General features: G+C 46.5%; 1 protein-coding gene across 1 annotated transcript in view; it reads left to right on the top strand.

Annotated features, from left to right (window-relative positions):
- Positions 1 to 327: 327 nt before the first annotated feature.
- Positions 328 to 15,639, top strand: part of epg5 (ectopic P-granules autophagy protein 5 homolog (C. elegans)) — a 30,283-nt gene continuing 14,971 nt past the window's right edge. Inside the window, exons 1-27 of the mRNA XM_076271160.1 lie at positions 328 to 441; positions 976 to 1,122; positions 1,271 to 2,203; positions 2,446 to 2,689; positions 3,183 to 3,322; positions 3,737 to 3,844; positions 4,143 to 4,216; positions 4,328 to 4,442; positions 4,899 to 5,013; positions 5,242 to 5,392; positions 5,631 to 5,792; positions 6,194 to 6,351; positions 7,134 to 7,288; positions 7,559 to 7,699; positions 8,045 to 8,206; positions 8,489 to 8,611; positions 8,907 to 9,169; positions 9,296 to 9,436; positions 9,574 to 9,718; positions 10,126 to 10,323; positions 10,714 to 10,824; positions 12,000 to 12,122; positions 12,413 to 12,579; positions 12,891 to 13,124; positions 13,410 to 13,533; positions 14,088 to 14,235; positions 14,937 to 15,108. Of these exons, the coding sequence (XP_076127275.1) occupies positions 1,066 to 1,122; positions 1,271 to 2,203; positions 2,446 to 2,689; positions 3,183 to 3,322; positions 3,737 to 3,844; positions 4,143 to 4,216; positions 4,328 to 4,442; positions 4,899 to 5,013; positions 5,242 to 5,392; positions 5,631 to 5,792; positions 6,194 to 6,351; positions 7,134 to 7,288; positions 7,559 to 7,699; positions 8,045 to 8,206; positions 8,489 to 8,611; positions 8,907 to 9,169; positions 9,296 to 9,436; positions 9,574 to 9,718; positions 10,126 to 10,323; positions 10,714 to 10,824; positions 12,000 to 12,122; positions 12,413 to 12,579; positions 12,891 to 13,124; positions 13,410 to 13,533; positions 14,088 to 14,235; positions 14,937 to 15,108 (4,664 nt within the window). The 5' untranslated portion in view covers positions 328 to 441; positions 976 to 1,065. The remainder of the gene's footprint in view (positions 442 to 975; positions 1,123 to 1,270; positions 2,204 to 2,445; positions 2,690 to 3,182; positions 3,323 to 3,736; positions 3,845 to 4,142; positions 4,217 to 4,327; positions 4,443 to 4,898; positions 5,014 to 5,241; positions 5,393 to 5,630; positions 5,793 to 6,193; positions 6,352 to 7,133; positions 7,289 to 7,558; positions 7,700 to 8,044; positions 8,207 to 8,488; positions 8,612 to 8,906; positions 9,170 to 9,295; positions 9,437 to 9,573; positions 9,719 to 10,125; positions 10,324 to 10,713; positions 10,825 to 11,999; positions 12,123 to 12,412; positions 12,580 to 12,890; positions 13,125 to 13,409; positions 13,534 to 14,087; positions 14,236 to 14,936; positions 15,109 to 15,639) is intronic.

The following is a 15,639-nucleotide window of genomic DNA, read 5'->3' as shown; positions in this document are numbered from 1 at the left end:
CATTGTTTATAATGTAAATAAATATTTGTACACTGATGATGTCTCAGCCTATTTGTTTTGTGATCACTGTCTATTCTGTATAACTTTATATTTTCACCAATTGTCATCATCAAGTCTGAATAGGCCTAACTATTTCTACAACATGAGTAACAGGCAATCTAGCATACATTTTGCTACTGCTGCAAGAAATGTTTCATTTCGCTATAGTGCCATTTTCATTTTTTTATCGTTTTCGTTACCTCAGAGCTACGAACTAGATTTGACCCTTCGCGTGAGCCGTATGGGGTGGAGAGTCATGTGAACCACTAAAGCGATAGAGTTCCTGGAACGAAGCAAAACAAACACTACTGACAGCTGTAGCTTGCAAGCTAAGGGCAGCTATACTGTTGACAGATAGTTGTTGATTTACTGCTACAGCTTGTTATTGCTTGTCTATATCCGGTAAGATGTTCTAACTCTTTTCTGATGTAATACTTTGTCATATTTAAGCACATCATGAAGTTCCTACTAGCGAGTTAGCAATAGCCAGGGATTGTCTTTGACAATAACACAAGGTAGCTTTTCCTTTTGCTACGAGAGACCTATGCTATGCTTGAACGAGGAGTAAGGCAGATTACGGTTCGATCTTCACTAATATCCCATCTTGTGAGCATTTTTGCCTGCCAGTTAGGTATCGCATGTTTAGGGAAATTGTTTACGGTAACAACGTAATATTAAGCTAACATTAAGTTGTTGACTGGCCATTGTTGTCGTTGAACTTTTGTCTTGAAATATATCTTGCATTGGCGACGACTACACGTAGCTAACTACGCTGCAGTGCTTGTAAACATTTTCCTAATGACCGTTTTACCTATTTTACGCCTCATTACTTTGGACACACTTTAGCTAGTTCTGTCACCACGGCAGATTGCTATGTTGATAAAAAATGATGTAATCTGGGAATAGACTGGCTAATTTAAACACAATTTCCCTTAGGGATGGGCTAGTGGACCTATTTGCTTTGTGTTAGGCTGTCACAGTTAAGTACCGAGAGGTGAAAGCTGCCATGTTAACACAAGCACAGAGATGGCTGAAGCTGTGAGACCAAAGAAAGCGAAGTCAAAGTCCTCTGGAAAATCCCAGGTACATTTTCAATATTGATCCTTACTTGTTTACTACACATCATCATTATTAGAGATGGTACAGCTGTTTCTGTAAATGTATTCCCACAATGAGATATTGCTCCACACTTCTCATAAATTATGATTATATTTTTGCTTTTCATTGGTAGGACAAGAAGCATAAACACACTGAAAGTGTAAGAAACGCGCCTGGACATGCTGGTTTATGTGACAAGGCATCAGCCCCGGAGTGCTCAGCACTGCCCAGTGAGGACTTCACAGACATCCCTCTCAGTCTGCCCCCAGAGGTCTCTCCTCCAGAGCCACTGGACCTGCCGCAGGCCCCCAGTACAGCACTGACCGAAGGGGAACGTGAAGCGGACCAACAAAGAGGAACTTTAAGCCCCAAGACAGCTGAGTCACTCCTCATCAGTGAAAACACAGAGAACGAGCAATCCAAGCACAACGATGTGTCAGAGCTGCAGGACATCAAAGAGGACCAACTGCTCGCACAAACAGAGCACAGACATTACAGTCGGACTTTGCTGGACTCAGCTCCCCAGATCTCCGGTGTGCCAGCTTTGTATCCCACCCTCCCATGTCCCTCTGTGGACGCGGCGCTACTGTCAGTTCAGCCGTCTGAAGGCTGCTCGCTGGTAGTGGATGCCTCCCTGCAGCCCGTCGCCACCATCATGAGCAGCCCTCAGCTGAGAGACCCCGCTGTGCTCCCCCTGGTCGAGCAGGAGTCCTCCCCTCCCAGCCTGGTCCCGTTGGAGGTGGTCGAGGCGGAGAAGCCCCCGCGGCAGAGGCTGTACCCGGAGCTGCCCAGGCCACCCTCCAGCACTCTGGTCCAGGCCTTCACCAGCGAGCAGCTGCGGCTGTGGGAGCCGGGCTCCTGGCTGGAGAACGTGGAGCTCCACGCCACCGAGTTCCAGGGCCTGGCGCACCAGGAGGGCCACGAGTTGCAGGAGCTGCTGCTCAACTACTGGCGCTGCCGCAAGCAGCTGACGCAGGCGCAGACGGAGCTGCAGGCTGCCAACTCCGACAGCAAGAGCACGCAGAACCGGCTGTGGAGCTTCAAGGACGAGCAGCTCACCCTGCAGGTGAGAAAGAACAAAGGGAAAGGAATATGCTAGATCCAATTATAGGCTATCCAGATGTATACAAGTCTAACATTTGATTTGATGATATTGAAAAAAAAAACCTCTATGATGTTGCCTTAAGCGCATTGATTTAAGCATCGTAAAATGCTAAAAGAGCATTCAGAAGTCACATATCATGACATAAATGGCCTGTATTACGTCATATATCACTCACATGACACTGTCTTCTTATCCTCCCCCAGGGTGTGTGTGCTGACCAGGCCAAAGTGTGTGGCTACCACCGCTACCAGACGGTGGTGCTGAGCGAGGCGGTGGTGGCGGAGCTCAAGCACCTGTTCGAGGCCAAGTCGGAGCTGCTGCACCAGACCGTGGCCCTGCACTCCTACACCACCGTGCTGTCACGCCTGCAGGTGGAGTCCTACCTGTACCGGCTGCTCGGCAGCAACCCCATCACCCGGAGCGTGGCCCTGCAGGAGACGAGCTCAGGCAAGTCCATTGAGGGGTGGAGCGGGGTGATTGGGGTGCTGGGGGTCGCTGGTGGTGTTAGTAGTATTTGTGGTATTCGTATTGCTGGTTTTGCACTGTACTGAATAAAGTTTGTTTTGGCTCGCAACACGATGATCCTCTCCCCGTGTGTTTTAAGGCCTACACACACTGCCGGCGACGCGACAGCGATTTATGGCAGGTGACCGGCAAAATTAATAGAATCTATTGAACGAATGGGGCAACGCATATGTCAAGTGGAACGACGGCCGTCACATCACTCTAATCGGCAAACAGCTGTCTAGTCAATGTATCTCCACTGAATCGATGGGTGATTGCGTCGCCAGTAGTGTGTGTAGTAAAGCGATAAACAGAATTCCAGCGTTGCGTTTGACTGTCGCATCACCGGCCGTGTGTAGTGGGCTTTAAGGCTGTTTTGTAAACATCTTAGTGATCTTGGGTGAATGTTAGTGACTTGATGCTGTTCTCGTTCTAGCTTGTCCCGGTGGGAAATCATCACAGCCCTCCTCCCTGAGAGTGCTGAAGGAGAGCATCAGCGTGCTGTTCAGCTTCACTCGCAGGGTGCTCGACGACTCCCAGTTTCAGGCAGACATACACCTCTGGCTGCAGAAGCTGGTACGTAACCAGCAGCATCACGGCTACTAGTATCTTTATTAATGCTTCCTGAGTAGCTCAGAAACACAACACAAAGCAATCTAGCCTCATTTCACTTACCTTGAGGCTAATACATTTCTAGAAAAGGGAAGTGATTGTTGTGAACACATCCCGTGATTAGAAGCCTCTTATTGAGGCCCCTGCTAAGCTAAGAGCACACTACAAGATCCAGTGTCTCCCTCTTATCCCATTACACAAATAAACAACGTATTAATCCTCTCAGATTTCCAGGGCACTATTGAAACATAAGCCCACTCTGCTCTACTTGGTGTTTGCTTAGTGTGTTAAAATAGTATGTAGGCCTAGAGCCCATGGAGTAATAATTGGAATCAGTTGCTCCTCTCTGTATGTGAAATATTCATTTTGCTTGTGAAGGTGTCGGTCCTGCACAAGGTGGCCTCAGCTGGAGAGCACCTCTATCTCCTCAACCACCTGCTCTGCTGTCCCGCTGGAGTTGGGAAGTGGGCAGTGCCCTTCCTACAGGTGAGACGGCCTTCATTTCGGGCAGGACCTGTGACAGTGGTTTGGCCAATGTATTACGGTGCATTTCTCATGTAACAAGAAATGGGGCTGTGGTGGATTTTTACACACTCACCTATATTGTCACCTGATTACTGAACTTTGTCACACAGCACAGGGAATGCACAATATCAGTGAATTACTTACATTAAAAAACACTTGCAAGGCACAACTTGCATAAGGCACAAAGAAGTACCAGATACACAAATAAAAGCATATGAATAAAATATTAAAAAGCATGGATGTCACATCTTCTCCACAGATTACGGTGCTGGAAAACCCCTCTGGGGTGTATCACTTCATGCAGGCTCTAGCTATACTGATGTCTCCGGTCAGGTGAGGAGAACGCACTCATTCACAGCCTTAATATACTGGGGGACGGGTGATGTGCCCAGAGAGTGTCCCTTGTCAGGACTAATCCATCCCATCTGGCCTTTGTCACCATAGGAACCGAGCAGACTTTCTGTGTCACATGAAGCCGTGTGAGACCAAGTCCCCCCCGTCCAGCCACTCTGACCCGGCTTCTGGAAACTGGACCTTGGTGGATGAGGGTGGAGAGGAGGTAGAATAACCGCACATCAAATATCCTCGTATCAGTCATGTGAACTGGAAGCACTGTAGAGTGTGCAATAGCAGAGACGACTTTACTATTGTAATATCAAGTGTATGTATATTGTACAGTGTATACTGTAAGCAAAAGAAAAACTGCTTTTGTGGATTGAGCAGGGTTGTTTTTACTTTGTCTGGCATACAGAGGATTGACTCATGAAATCCTGCCATGACCGCAGTCATCAGCAGCAATATGCAATTCTATACGAGTGACACATCTTAGTAAAACAGTGGCGCACTGTTGTAGTACAATTCAGTTGTAATTCTGTTCCATCTCATTAAATTAGCTTCCCAAGTCACGTTGTGCTTACTAAGCTAGCTGATGTCCTGAGGACCAACAGAGATGGTTTAAGGACTTATCGTCTCCCAGCTGGAGGCTTTTCTCATGGTTGTGTCTGACTCCTGACAGGATGAAGACCCAGACACAAGCTGGCTGCTGCTGTCTGAGGATGACCTCATCGCCCTCTTCTCTCAGTTTCCTTTCGATGAGCTCTTCAAACATTTGCTGGGCATGTCCTCGGAAGGTGAAAAACAACTGCATGTTTCATTTATAATTTTATTCTCACTGAGTTTCAGTTGATATAATCATGAGCATGTATCCCATTTATGAAAGTATTTTTTTTTTACTTTTTTTTTTTTTTTACTTTAACAAAGCAGTGTGTCTTGGACAGTTTTTCGATAAGGCTTTTGGACTACACAGCCTACTCATGTTTGTTTTCCCTTGTTTTTCCATCCTGTACTGCCCTCTTTAGGCAACTACCTACCCCAGGCCACGACCAGTCAGAAGATGATGAAGATATTCGCCTTTGCCTCCTCTCTGGTCGAGCTTCTTGCTGTGGGCCTGCAGACCTACAACAGGGCTCGCTACCGGCAGTTTGTGAAGCGCATCGGCCACATGATCAGGTTGGCTTTCTTTTCAGGCCTCGACCTTAGGATAAAGCAGATGTTCTGAACAGCCTCCAAGAGCCCTGATATTTGGCTAAACATTTACATATCCATGATATGTTTATCAAATTCAACTTTCATTACCATCAGGGTAAACTTAATCTAGACATGCTGGCTAGCATTTAAACCAGTAATGAGGTTGCCATCTGAAGGGTCATTTGTGGATAAAGTGGGCCTGGGATGTCTTCTGTTCCAGGATGACCTTGTGCTATGTAAGCGATCACTGGGCCCAGTACATCAGCCTGACGGGGGTGGGCCGGACCACCGTGCAGGAGCAGTCCTTCTCCATGGAGAAGCTGCAGGTGGAGTTTGACCACCTCTTCCTCCGCGCCGTCCTGCACGTCCTCAAGGCCAAGAGGTGAGGTGATGAGTGTGTGAGAGCGTGGATGGTGATAACAATTTATGTTCCGATTGCCCATTGGGTACACAAACTTTCATGAACTATTTAACGGAATGTCAGCAGCTGTTTAACACGATGGTCAACTAAGCCCAAATGTCAACCATCTGTCAGTAAACTGTGAACAAACCCTGACCCTAACCCCAACCCCAAATGTAAGCCCATTTGTGTTCCGTCTATTCCTCCTCATTGTTATCAACAAATAAGTTGTGGATTATGACTTCACACTAAAGCCAAATTGTATCTACAGCATGCAGTACTCACCAGTTATTTGACCAGAATCTCTCAAGCCTGTCCTGAGCCTTGAGTATGGCTAGAGAGTTACTTCATGTCCACTGAACTTTGGTCTCTGTGGCGGGCAGGTTGGGGATCTGGCTCTTCATGTCGGAGATGCCTTACGGCACGCTGTCCAGCGTCATGCTGTGGAAGATCTTCTACATCATGCACTGTGCTGAGACCGAGGGGCTGGACAGGCTAAGCTCAGCTCTGGGAGTAGACCACTGCATCCAGGGCCTGAGAGGTGAGGCCGCAGCATGGTCATCACATGGACTTAAGCTTTTATCCAAGGCAATGTACTGTATTGAGCATTGATAAGGAGTACATTATATCACATATTATATCAGAGTATATGTTCCCTGTGAATCAATGAGATTTAGGCTCTAAAGACGTGATGCATGGTCAGTAAGCCATGTGTTATTTTGTTAGTATTTTGTGGGTAAGTAGTTTGTTTTTGACAATTTTGGCTCTTGCCAAACATTTTGTTCAGAGATTAATATTGTGACTCCTGAAGTATTTGTATTTGGACAAGAAAACTACTTGCTTCATGCAAGAATAACAAGGAAGCACTAAAGGCATTCGATTTAGTTAAATATAAATTTGGCATATAAACTGCATTCTGTTCTCTGAACACCACATCCCAACATCACATCACAAATTTCAATTGCATTAACATCTTCCATTTTTCACAGTAAAATAACAATGATTTCAAAGAAATATTGTTTAATATCTTCCCTGTAGGGCAGTGAATTCCTTGGCTTTAATTTATTGACATCCCACAAAACATGAGCACCTGGAAATACTGAGAGTTCACAAGACTGTATGAATCATAATGATAACGTGTGTGTGTGTGTGTGTGTGTGTGTGTGTGTGTGTGTGTGTGTGTGTGTGTGTGTGTGTGTGTGTGTGTGTGTGTGTGTGTGTGTGTGTGTGTGTGTGTGTGTGTGTGTGTGTGTGTGTGTGTGTGTGTGTGTGTGTGTGTGTGTGTGTGTGTGTGTGTGTGTGTGTGTGTGTGTACACTGCCAGAGCCCAGCCACCAGGAGAAGTTTGAGCGCTGGCTGTCTGAGATAAACAGCTCAGATGGGATCTGCCTGCTCACCACGTTTGCACACATGGCCCAGCCCAAGCGGACAGACGTCGACCCCGAGTTTGTCAAGACCATCGTGCTGGAGATTTACGAGGTAACTCAGGATTTATCCAAGAGAGATGCTATCAGGAGACATTTATTTGTTCAAACAGACTTTCAGTTTACATTGTTCAGTACACTCTTTTCACAAACAAAAGGTTAATCGTTGATATCCAATAAATTGCACATACACTAGACAATCTTATCTAAATAGACATTATTTTGAGGACTAGCTTATATCCCTGTTGGGAAAACAAGTCTGTATTTTTTTCATAGATGCTCACTCGTTCAGTATTGTGTATTTGTAATGCCTACGCTTTTGCAGGTGGCCTACGTGAGTGTTGCCACGCGGGAGACCTTCTCTAAGGTGGGCAGAGAGCTGCTGGCGGCCATAGCAGCTGCCCATCCCCATGTCATCTCAGTGCTTCTGGAACGCCTGCAGGAGACCATCGATAAAGTGGGCATGGTGAGCACCCCTACGATTGGTTGTTACTGTTGACCGTAACAAAGTACTCAATACTGAAAGTCTTTCACTGTTAAAGACAGGCTCTGTCTCAAGACAGTATATGTTCAAACGGCCTCCTGGAGACTTGTATATTAAAAGCACTAATGTGCTTTATAAATAAAGAGAGTCCAGTCATTCTCACGTTAGTATATCTTCATCATCTGAGATAGTCCAGAGACATCCATCAGAAAACCTTACATTCTGCCCAATTTTCAAATAAACCTTTCCAAACAGTTTATAGGCTTTTTTTTTTTTTAAGTTATAGTTTTTTTTATAAATGGGTGTTGTGTGGTCTGTTGTTCCCAGGTGTCCTTGTACCTGTTTAAGGAGCTTCCGTTGTACCTGTGGAAGCCTGTGACCAGTGAGGTGGGGGTGATCCGCGGCTGGCTGCTGGACTTTGGCCTCCCTGCCGTGGAGAACAAGCTGGCCTGCATCATCCTGGAGGGACTCAACTGGGGCTACCACCCTGTAAGCCTCCACAAGCTGTCGAATGGACAGCAACGTACATCTAGCTCAAAATAGACTTCAGAGAGTGAAAATAGAGTCTACGTTTTTAGTTGAATGCTTCTTAATACTTTGTACTTGATCAGATATATTTAGACAGTGTTGTTGCGTCTGCTGTAGGCTTTTTTAAACCCCTATTCTGGTGGATTGAGTGGGTTTAGATCTTTTCTGGAAACCAAAGGCTGACATCTGTGTGTTTGTGTCTGTTTCTGTGTCTGTCTATGTGTGTCTGTTTCTGTGTTGTAGAATGGTTGTCTAGCCTTGCCAGATGCCCTGCACTCAGAGGTGGCTCTGCTAGCAGTGGAAGCTTATCAGAAATACCTCACAGACAAACCTTATGGGGGCATCATCTCAGAAAGCATCAAACAGGTCTGTGCACACTATTCACCTGCCACTGCCCCATCCAGAGAGAAACACTGTGTTTGTCGTCTTAACTCATTGTCAATTTGTGGTCTTAGCATTCAGCCTTATTCATTGCCTATAGCCCTGGCCCTTTCCAGTGTCTGCACCATTTTCCGCCATACTCCGTAGAGATGCTAAATTCCTAGTGCTATAGGTAGGGGATTTCCCACAGTGGTCAGTCAACAACCGAGCCTATTTACCATCAAAACAGTCCAGCTCATAATGACCGGTGTTTGTCCTCTCTCCCTCGGTGGCCCTGTAGGTGTCCTATCTGGCGAACGTGGTGAGGTTGGGCCAGACGCCAGAGGCGTCCTTCAACCAATGGGCCTGGGACCTGGTGCTGCGCCTGAAGCTCCACGACAACGAGCGCCGTCTGAAGAACGCATGGAACCCTGTGCCCCCCAGCGCCCCGCTGGTGCCCGACGTCACGGACATCCCCACCATGCACCCTGTGCTGAAGGCCGTCAAAGCAGGCATTCCCATTGGCGGCTTTCTGGCCATCGCAATGACCACCACTGGACACAGGTCTGTCATCTGAAACAAAACACCCCAAACTTCTGCCATAAAGGAAAAAGCTATTTTGTGTATGTGCTGTATAAATATGTATTCATTCATTCAAGTTTTTTTGTGTGCATATTGTTTCTGTGACAGTTTGGAGAAGTTCTGCAGTGAGGGTATTGCTTTGCTGAAGATCCTGGTCCAGTCCCGCCACCTCAAAGCCGTGGTGCACGTTCTGGATAATCTCCTACCTCTGGTCTACCCGTGCCAGTTCTACTTGCTCAAGAACGAACAGTTGAGACACTGTTTTTTATTTATTCACCGTTGTACAAATGTTTGAACTCCAATGAGACTTTAAATGTCATTAAGTGAGATTATTTAGGTGTTACGAATGGAGATTTGTCTCTGACACATGCTCTTTGACACGGCAGATTCCTAGGCTGCATCCAGATGTTTCTACAGCTGGATAGCGGGACCCCCCAGGGAGTGACCCAGCAGGTCACACACAAGGTGACCCAGCACCTTATCGGAACCTCCCACAGCGAGAACATCAAACTCCTCAACAGTGTCATTCAGGTAGGGTCACATGAAGGGGTGACATCAGACACCCCCGAATAACAGGCTCCTGGGGCTTCCCAGCGTCTCTGGTTACGTAGCGGTTTCAAAGATACACCAAAAGACAAAATGTACTGAACTTTCTTGAAGTGAAGTTGAAGGAAAGGGAAAAGCGGACTCACTCTCCAGTTCTAATGAGTACCTTACAAAGTCAACATAGCGTTTGTGGTAGTCGCTAATTAGATTTGTTTTTTCTTTGTGGTGTTGGACGTCAAAAAGTCTCTAGAGGTGTGTAGTCTGACAACACTGATCCCGAGCCAAAATGTCTGTCAGTATACAATCCGACCAGCACTGTAGCATATAAATAAACATTTAGTAGGAGTAGCACTCCAATGACCTCCAGTGGATCTGTTGAATTCTCCCACCAGGCCCATATCCTGGAGAGTTCTAGAGCTGGCCGCGTGGGAGCGGCGGCAGTTCTGGAGTTCTGGGTGCAGGTTCTAACAGAGCAGAATTCCTGGCACCGGGACAAGACGGTGCTGTACCTGCTGGATCACCTTAGCCGTGCCGCTTTTCTGCACCAGCACGAGGAGTGCCTTCAGAAGATCCTCTACCAGCAGCATAAGGTAGCGCACTGACCAGGAGTGGCCAGTTCTACCCCAGCTTTTCCTCCTGCAGCCAAAGTACAAACACAGTAAATCAGTGGAAAGTGACGCCTTCAGCAACATTTGTGGCAGTTTAGATTCCTATCAAAAATGTATTTTGGTCACTGCCCAAGAGCCATTAACTGTTTATTAACAATTGCTCAGCCAATATCTATCTGCGTTGTTGTCAACTGTTATTGTCCAAAATGTTGCTCTGTGTACCGTCAGCATATGGTAAATAGGGCCAATTAGGGTCACAAATGCATGCATGAATGGCTGCCCCCAAAATAGATCCGAAAGACCATGTTTTTGTTACTTGTTGACCAGTGTGGTGGATAATTGCTGACATTGTGGCTTTTTCCCTATCATCAGAATGCCTTAGGTTACCATGGAGACAAAGGCATTCTGTCTTCGCTGATGGGCTGGATAGTGGCTGGAAATGTGACCCCCTCCTTTGTTGAAGGCTACGCCATGACTGAAGAGGCAAGTCCCATTAGTGTTTTTTCGTTACCCACCAATTTCAGCATTTCCATGAAAGGATAATGAACGATAATAACGATAAGAGTTGTTCAGAGAATTCTGAAAAGCATACTTCACAAAACTGCTGCATTTGCTGCATTATCTCTGTTTACGACATTTCAAATGTGTTGCATCAGGCCTGTGCATCAGCTGCATATATATATCCTACACATTGTCCAGGGGTCTCTAGCACAGTGCCCACGGGCACCTGGTAGCCAGGAGCCTATGAGGCGCCCGCAGTGTATGTTCTAAAAATAGCCAATGTTCTAAATCACATATGGAAGAGTTTTTTTCAATATCATTATTAACGTTTTCATGTTTTAATACAAGTTTAAGTGTAGAACAGAACCACTTTTAAAATTAGAAAATTGATTTAGTGACATTATAATATAAGTGACATTTTATAACATTGTTAGGGTCAAAGTTAATCCGCCACTGCGCAGACTCCCCTTAACATTAAAACAGTGTTAGCCCACCTCTGTTGTTAGTCAAACACAATGTAAAAATGTATGAATTCTGCAAGTGTATTCTTATAATAGTGGTTGATGTCGGAAAGTAAGAAAAAGAAGACGTTATTAATGGCTAATATTATTAAGGTTGTTTAGACTATTAATAATTATTCATTGCTTAGCCTACTGTTAATAAAAAACACAAATAGTCTCACGTATAATTTTATAGTCTAATTAAGACATTTATTTTATTCAAGAATTTTTTTAAGAATGAGTAGCCCTCTGTCTAATTTGTCACCCTTCGGGTAGCCCTCAGCCCCAAAAAGGTTGGAGACCCCTGGTATAGTCCCCTGCCATGCTACACTCAGTACTGTATGTCCATACTCATTAATAATTTAACTGTCCTTGACAACAGCTGTCCTCTCCACTGCAGCATGAGCTTGTCAGTAAGGGCTGTTCAGTGCAGGCAGCTCCGTGTAAAATTGTACACAATAACCTTCAGGTGGTGCATTAGGGTTGTGGGTATTTCTTGCGATTTCCTGTTAGAGCGCTAAAAGTTGTGGATTTGAGCCTTGAGTTGGCCAGTTTAACTCCAAACATGTCAAACAAACTAGAGTGCTACTTTGACACTGTTTCCAGTTTCACTTCTCTGCCTGATATTGAACTCTCCTCTCCTTTTCCCTACCCGAGGTGTGGTTTGCCTGGCTGGTGTTGAACATGGAGTCCATCTTCGAGGAGGACTCCCAGCTGCGGCGCTGTGTGGAACACGAGCTTCTGTCCAGCCCGGCCAGCCATCCCGATCAAGCCCTCAAGGTCCAGCCTACAGCAGGCCATTTATCACACGCCACAGCCACACATGAACTGTGACTCCAGACTGACATGACCATTAATTATGTAGCATTACCTCAACATGCATGTCATTTGAGCCCAACTTGGTGTAATGGTCCATTTAACATTGCGCCGCCTGCATATTTTTGCTCATACATTGTATAAGGGATCAAGTGAACTGTAAGGCATATAAGGTATATTGTAGCTAGTGCTATGTTATGTCTACACCATTAGATTGCAGTGTAACCTGAATGTAATTGTTTCCCGGTGGACAGAAAGCTCAGGTGCGTCTGAAGCTGCACGTGGTGCCCTCCCTGCAGAGGATGATGGTCTACCGCTGGGCACAGCAGGCTCTGGCCACACCCGCCGACCACCCACTCCTTCCGCTGGTCTGGCAGAAGTTCCTGCAGCTCTACCTGCGCCAGCCTGGCCCAGAGTTCGGGTACGGACACGCCGGCCGCTTGCTGCCCGCTGCCTGTGCCACTCTCTCTCAGAGCTTCACTGGACTACAGCTTAGGGCTTAGACTTCCTAGAGGACCATCCTAGAGATCGTCACACTAAAAATAAATACAACTCGATGCTTTCATTTGAATTGACTGACATGCAGGAGTGAGCCATGGAGTCCCTTTGTTGTATTGTGATGGTCACTGTCACTGGAATGAAGATGCTCAAAAAAAGTACTTTGAACTGAATACATACATGAGCTGCAAGCACTACACACATGGATGCTCTCTTGTTCTGCCTTTTGTCCAGACTGGAGGCCAAGGGCTGCATTGGGAAGCGCTACTTCCACGCCTCGGCCCACGCGTCCCTGCTGAAGGACCTGAGGCAGCGGCTGGTGGAGGTGTCCGACTTCCACCACGCCGCCAGCAAGGCCCTGAAGGTGCCGCGCTCCCCCAGCGAGGGCCCGGGAGACGGGGAGTCCCAGCCTGCCACCCCCATCGCCCAGTACCTGACCTCACCTGAGCTGCACATCGAACTCGTCAGGTACTGCAGAGCCACGCAGGGCCGTCATGACCCATGGAATATTCTGGGATGATGGAAATGTCTGTGTGTGTATACTGTGATGTATTCACTCTGAGAGAAAATTGGCATAATGTTTATTGCAGTGTTTTGTTGTTTGTGTTTCTCTGTTTTTTGCTGAATGTACAGAACAGTTTTGACATTTTTGTAAAACAAAAAGTTGCAGCACTTTTTTCCTCTTTTCTACTTCTTAATGACTCTGGACAACATGAACCCAGCTTAGATGAGGCTCGCTCTCTCTTGTTCCAGGCTCTTTGGTGTCTTTGCCGTGTGGTTGGACGATGAGAACCTGCAGAAGCAGGAGGTTTACCTGCCCTCTCTGCCAAAGCAGTACGACGCGCACAAGCTGGCCAAGATCATGCAGAGGCAGCAGGTAGGGTTCCCCTACACACACACAACCCACAGGATAGAGGACTGCCCGGTCTTCTTGTGGCACTATCAGCAGGAGAGATTATCCTTTCATTCTGTGTGTGTGTGTGTGTGTGTGTGTGTGTGTGTGTGTGTGTGTGTGTGTGTGTGTGTGTGTGTGTGTGTGTGTGTGTGTGTGTGTGTGTGTGTGTGTGTGTGTGTGTGTGTGTGTGTGTGTGTGTGTGTGTGTGTGTGTGTGTGTGTTGTCCTGATAGATAGCATGTATCCTACCCATAATGTCCCTGCCAAATGTGTTGTCTGTTGACTGGAAATGTGTTGCCATATGGAGCTGTGTGTGGGTGTTGATAGCATACCGTATGTTCTTACTGTAATGAATGTGGTATTTGATGAATGAATCTGCTAAATGGTTAAACATAGATGTATACCTGTATTATACAGTATGTCATGTAAACATGTGTGTAGTGAATGTGTCTAGTGAATGTGTGGCCATGTGTATCATATCCGTGTGTGTGTGTGTGTGTGTGTGCGTGTGCGTGTGTGTGTGTGTGTGTGTTCCAGGAGGTGTGGATGGAGTATGTGGACATTGAGCGTGTGCAGCACGAGCTGAATGAGGTGCTGGACCTGTGGCAGAAGGTCAAGAGCGAGCCGTCCTACCTGCACGTCACCAGCAACTCCATCTTCACCGACTTCATCAACCCACACGCCGGTACGTCCAGACCTCGCAGTCTCCACCAGTCAGTGCACCTCTCACTCCCACACTCTTCCTGTTACGCCCCTACAGTCTATGGTTACACCAGACTCTGATGTATGTGGTAAGGCCTGTCTTAACATGGAGGCAAATTGGGGCTGTCCTCTGCTTAAGTGCTGGGCCCGGACGAATGCGTGCACCAAGTGTGTCTGTCAGTTCTCTGGAGAACCGGAGTAATTACCTCCTGCGATTAGGTCTTGTCTGATTTAATGAGATCTCTCGGTGATGGGGACGTTTTTATTGAGGACACTTGGGCGGCGGAGCTGACAAGGTTGTTAGCCCATCACGCCTGAGGAGAGAGGACGGGCCAGCTGAGGACAGGGAGTGCAGTGTGGGCCTCAACATGCTTAATGTCTCCCTGCGGCAGTCTGTGTCTGTTAGATAGGAAGTGGTGCTTTTTGGGTCCATGCATAAACTATTGGAAGAGGCCAGTGTTTTGTTGTCGCCCTACCTGACTGGTGCTGTCTAATAGATTATAAATATATAAATGTATATATTAATATTCCTAAATTAAGATATTATATCAAAACACATTAGTGTAGTGATGTATACAACTATGGACATCCTTGGTCATAATATAAGTGAAGTAGAAAGCAGATTCAGTTTTGAGTTGTTCGCCTGGTTCTTGAACTTTAAACGTTTCTTCTACGTTTCCATAGCAAAGGAGCGCATCCTGACCAACCTGAGGAAGCACGATGCCCCGCAGGGAGCCCTGCTGCTGGTGCCCATGAGAGCCCCGGTGCCCGACGTCCCGACCGCGTGTCTGTCTGACGAGGCCGCCTCGTCCGCTCTCCTTCACAAGGAGCTCACCAAGCTCCAGCACCAGGCCAGGTGACTGTCCTCCCAACCACCAAACCAGACCGCTAACATGCATACAGAGCGTCAATGTAGTGGAAAATAGACTGGGCCTGCCCTGACATGCACTGGTATCTGGTCAATGCAGTATAGAGATCAGTGGTGACCAAAGATCTTAGAGCGGAGTGTTGTGGTGACCAATAAGGAGTAGAGCCTGGCGTCCAGATGTGCATGTGGCAAACCAGCATTGGTCCAGACATCCTTTAGCTAAAAACAGTATTGTACAGAAACGTTCTTTGGGAAAAGATAACAGATAATAAAAATAGATAAATAAATAAATTATTCTTGTAACACAGGCAAACATCTTAGCATATCAGTAGTTCTTCTCCTCAATGTCCTTGTCTAAAAATACCTTCCCAAGTTTTTCCTTTCCAAGAGCGTCCATATTATTCAACAGCATGTATACCACTTCACCATCAGTCATGGAACATTAATACAGCACTGTATTATTTAGTCCCCCTCACTTCAAAGTGAGCCTTTGAAGTTGAATATCCCATATAAATAATA

This window comes from Alosa pseudoharengus, unplaced genomic scaffold (genome assembly GCF_046254945.1).
Source record: "Alosa pseudoharengus isolate Yale_2024_CS ecotype anadromous, Long Island Sound unplaced genomic scaffold, YU_APseudo_1.1 YU_APseudo_1.1_scf_6, whole genome shotgun sequence".
NCBI classification, from domain to species: Eukaryota; Metazoa; Chordata; class Actinopteri; order Clupeiformes; family Clupeidae; genus Alosa; species Alosa pseudoharengus.
Note: the sequence above shows the minus strand (reverse complement) of the source record. Positions and strands in the feature narration are given on the sequence as shown.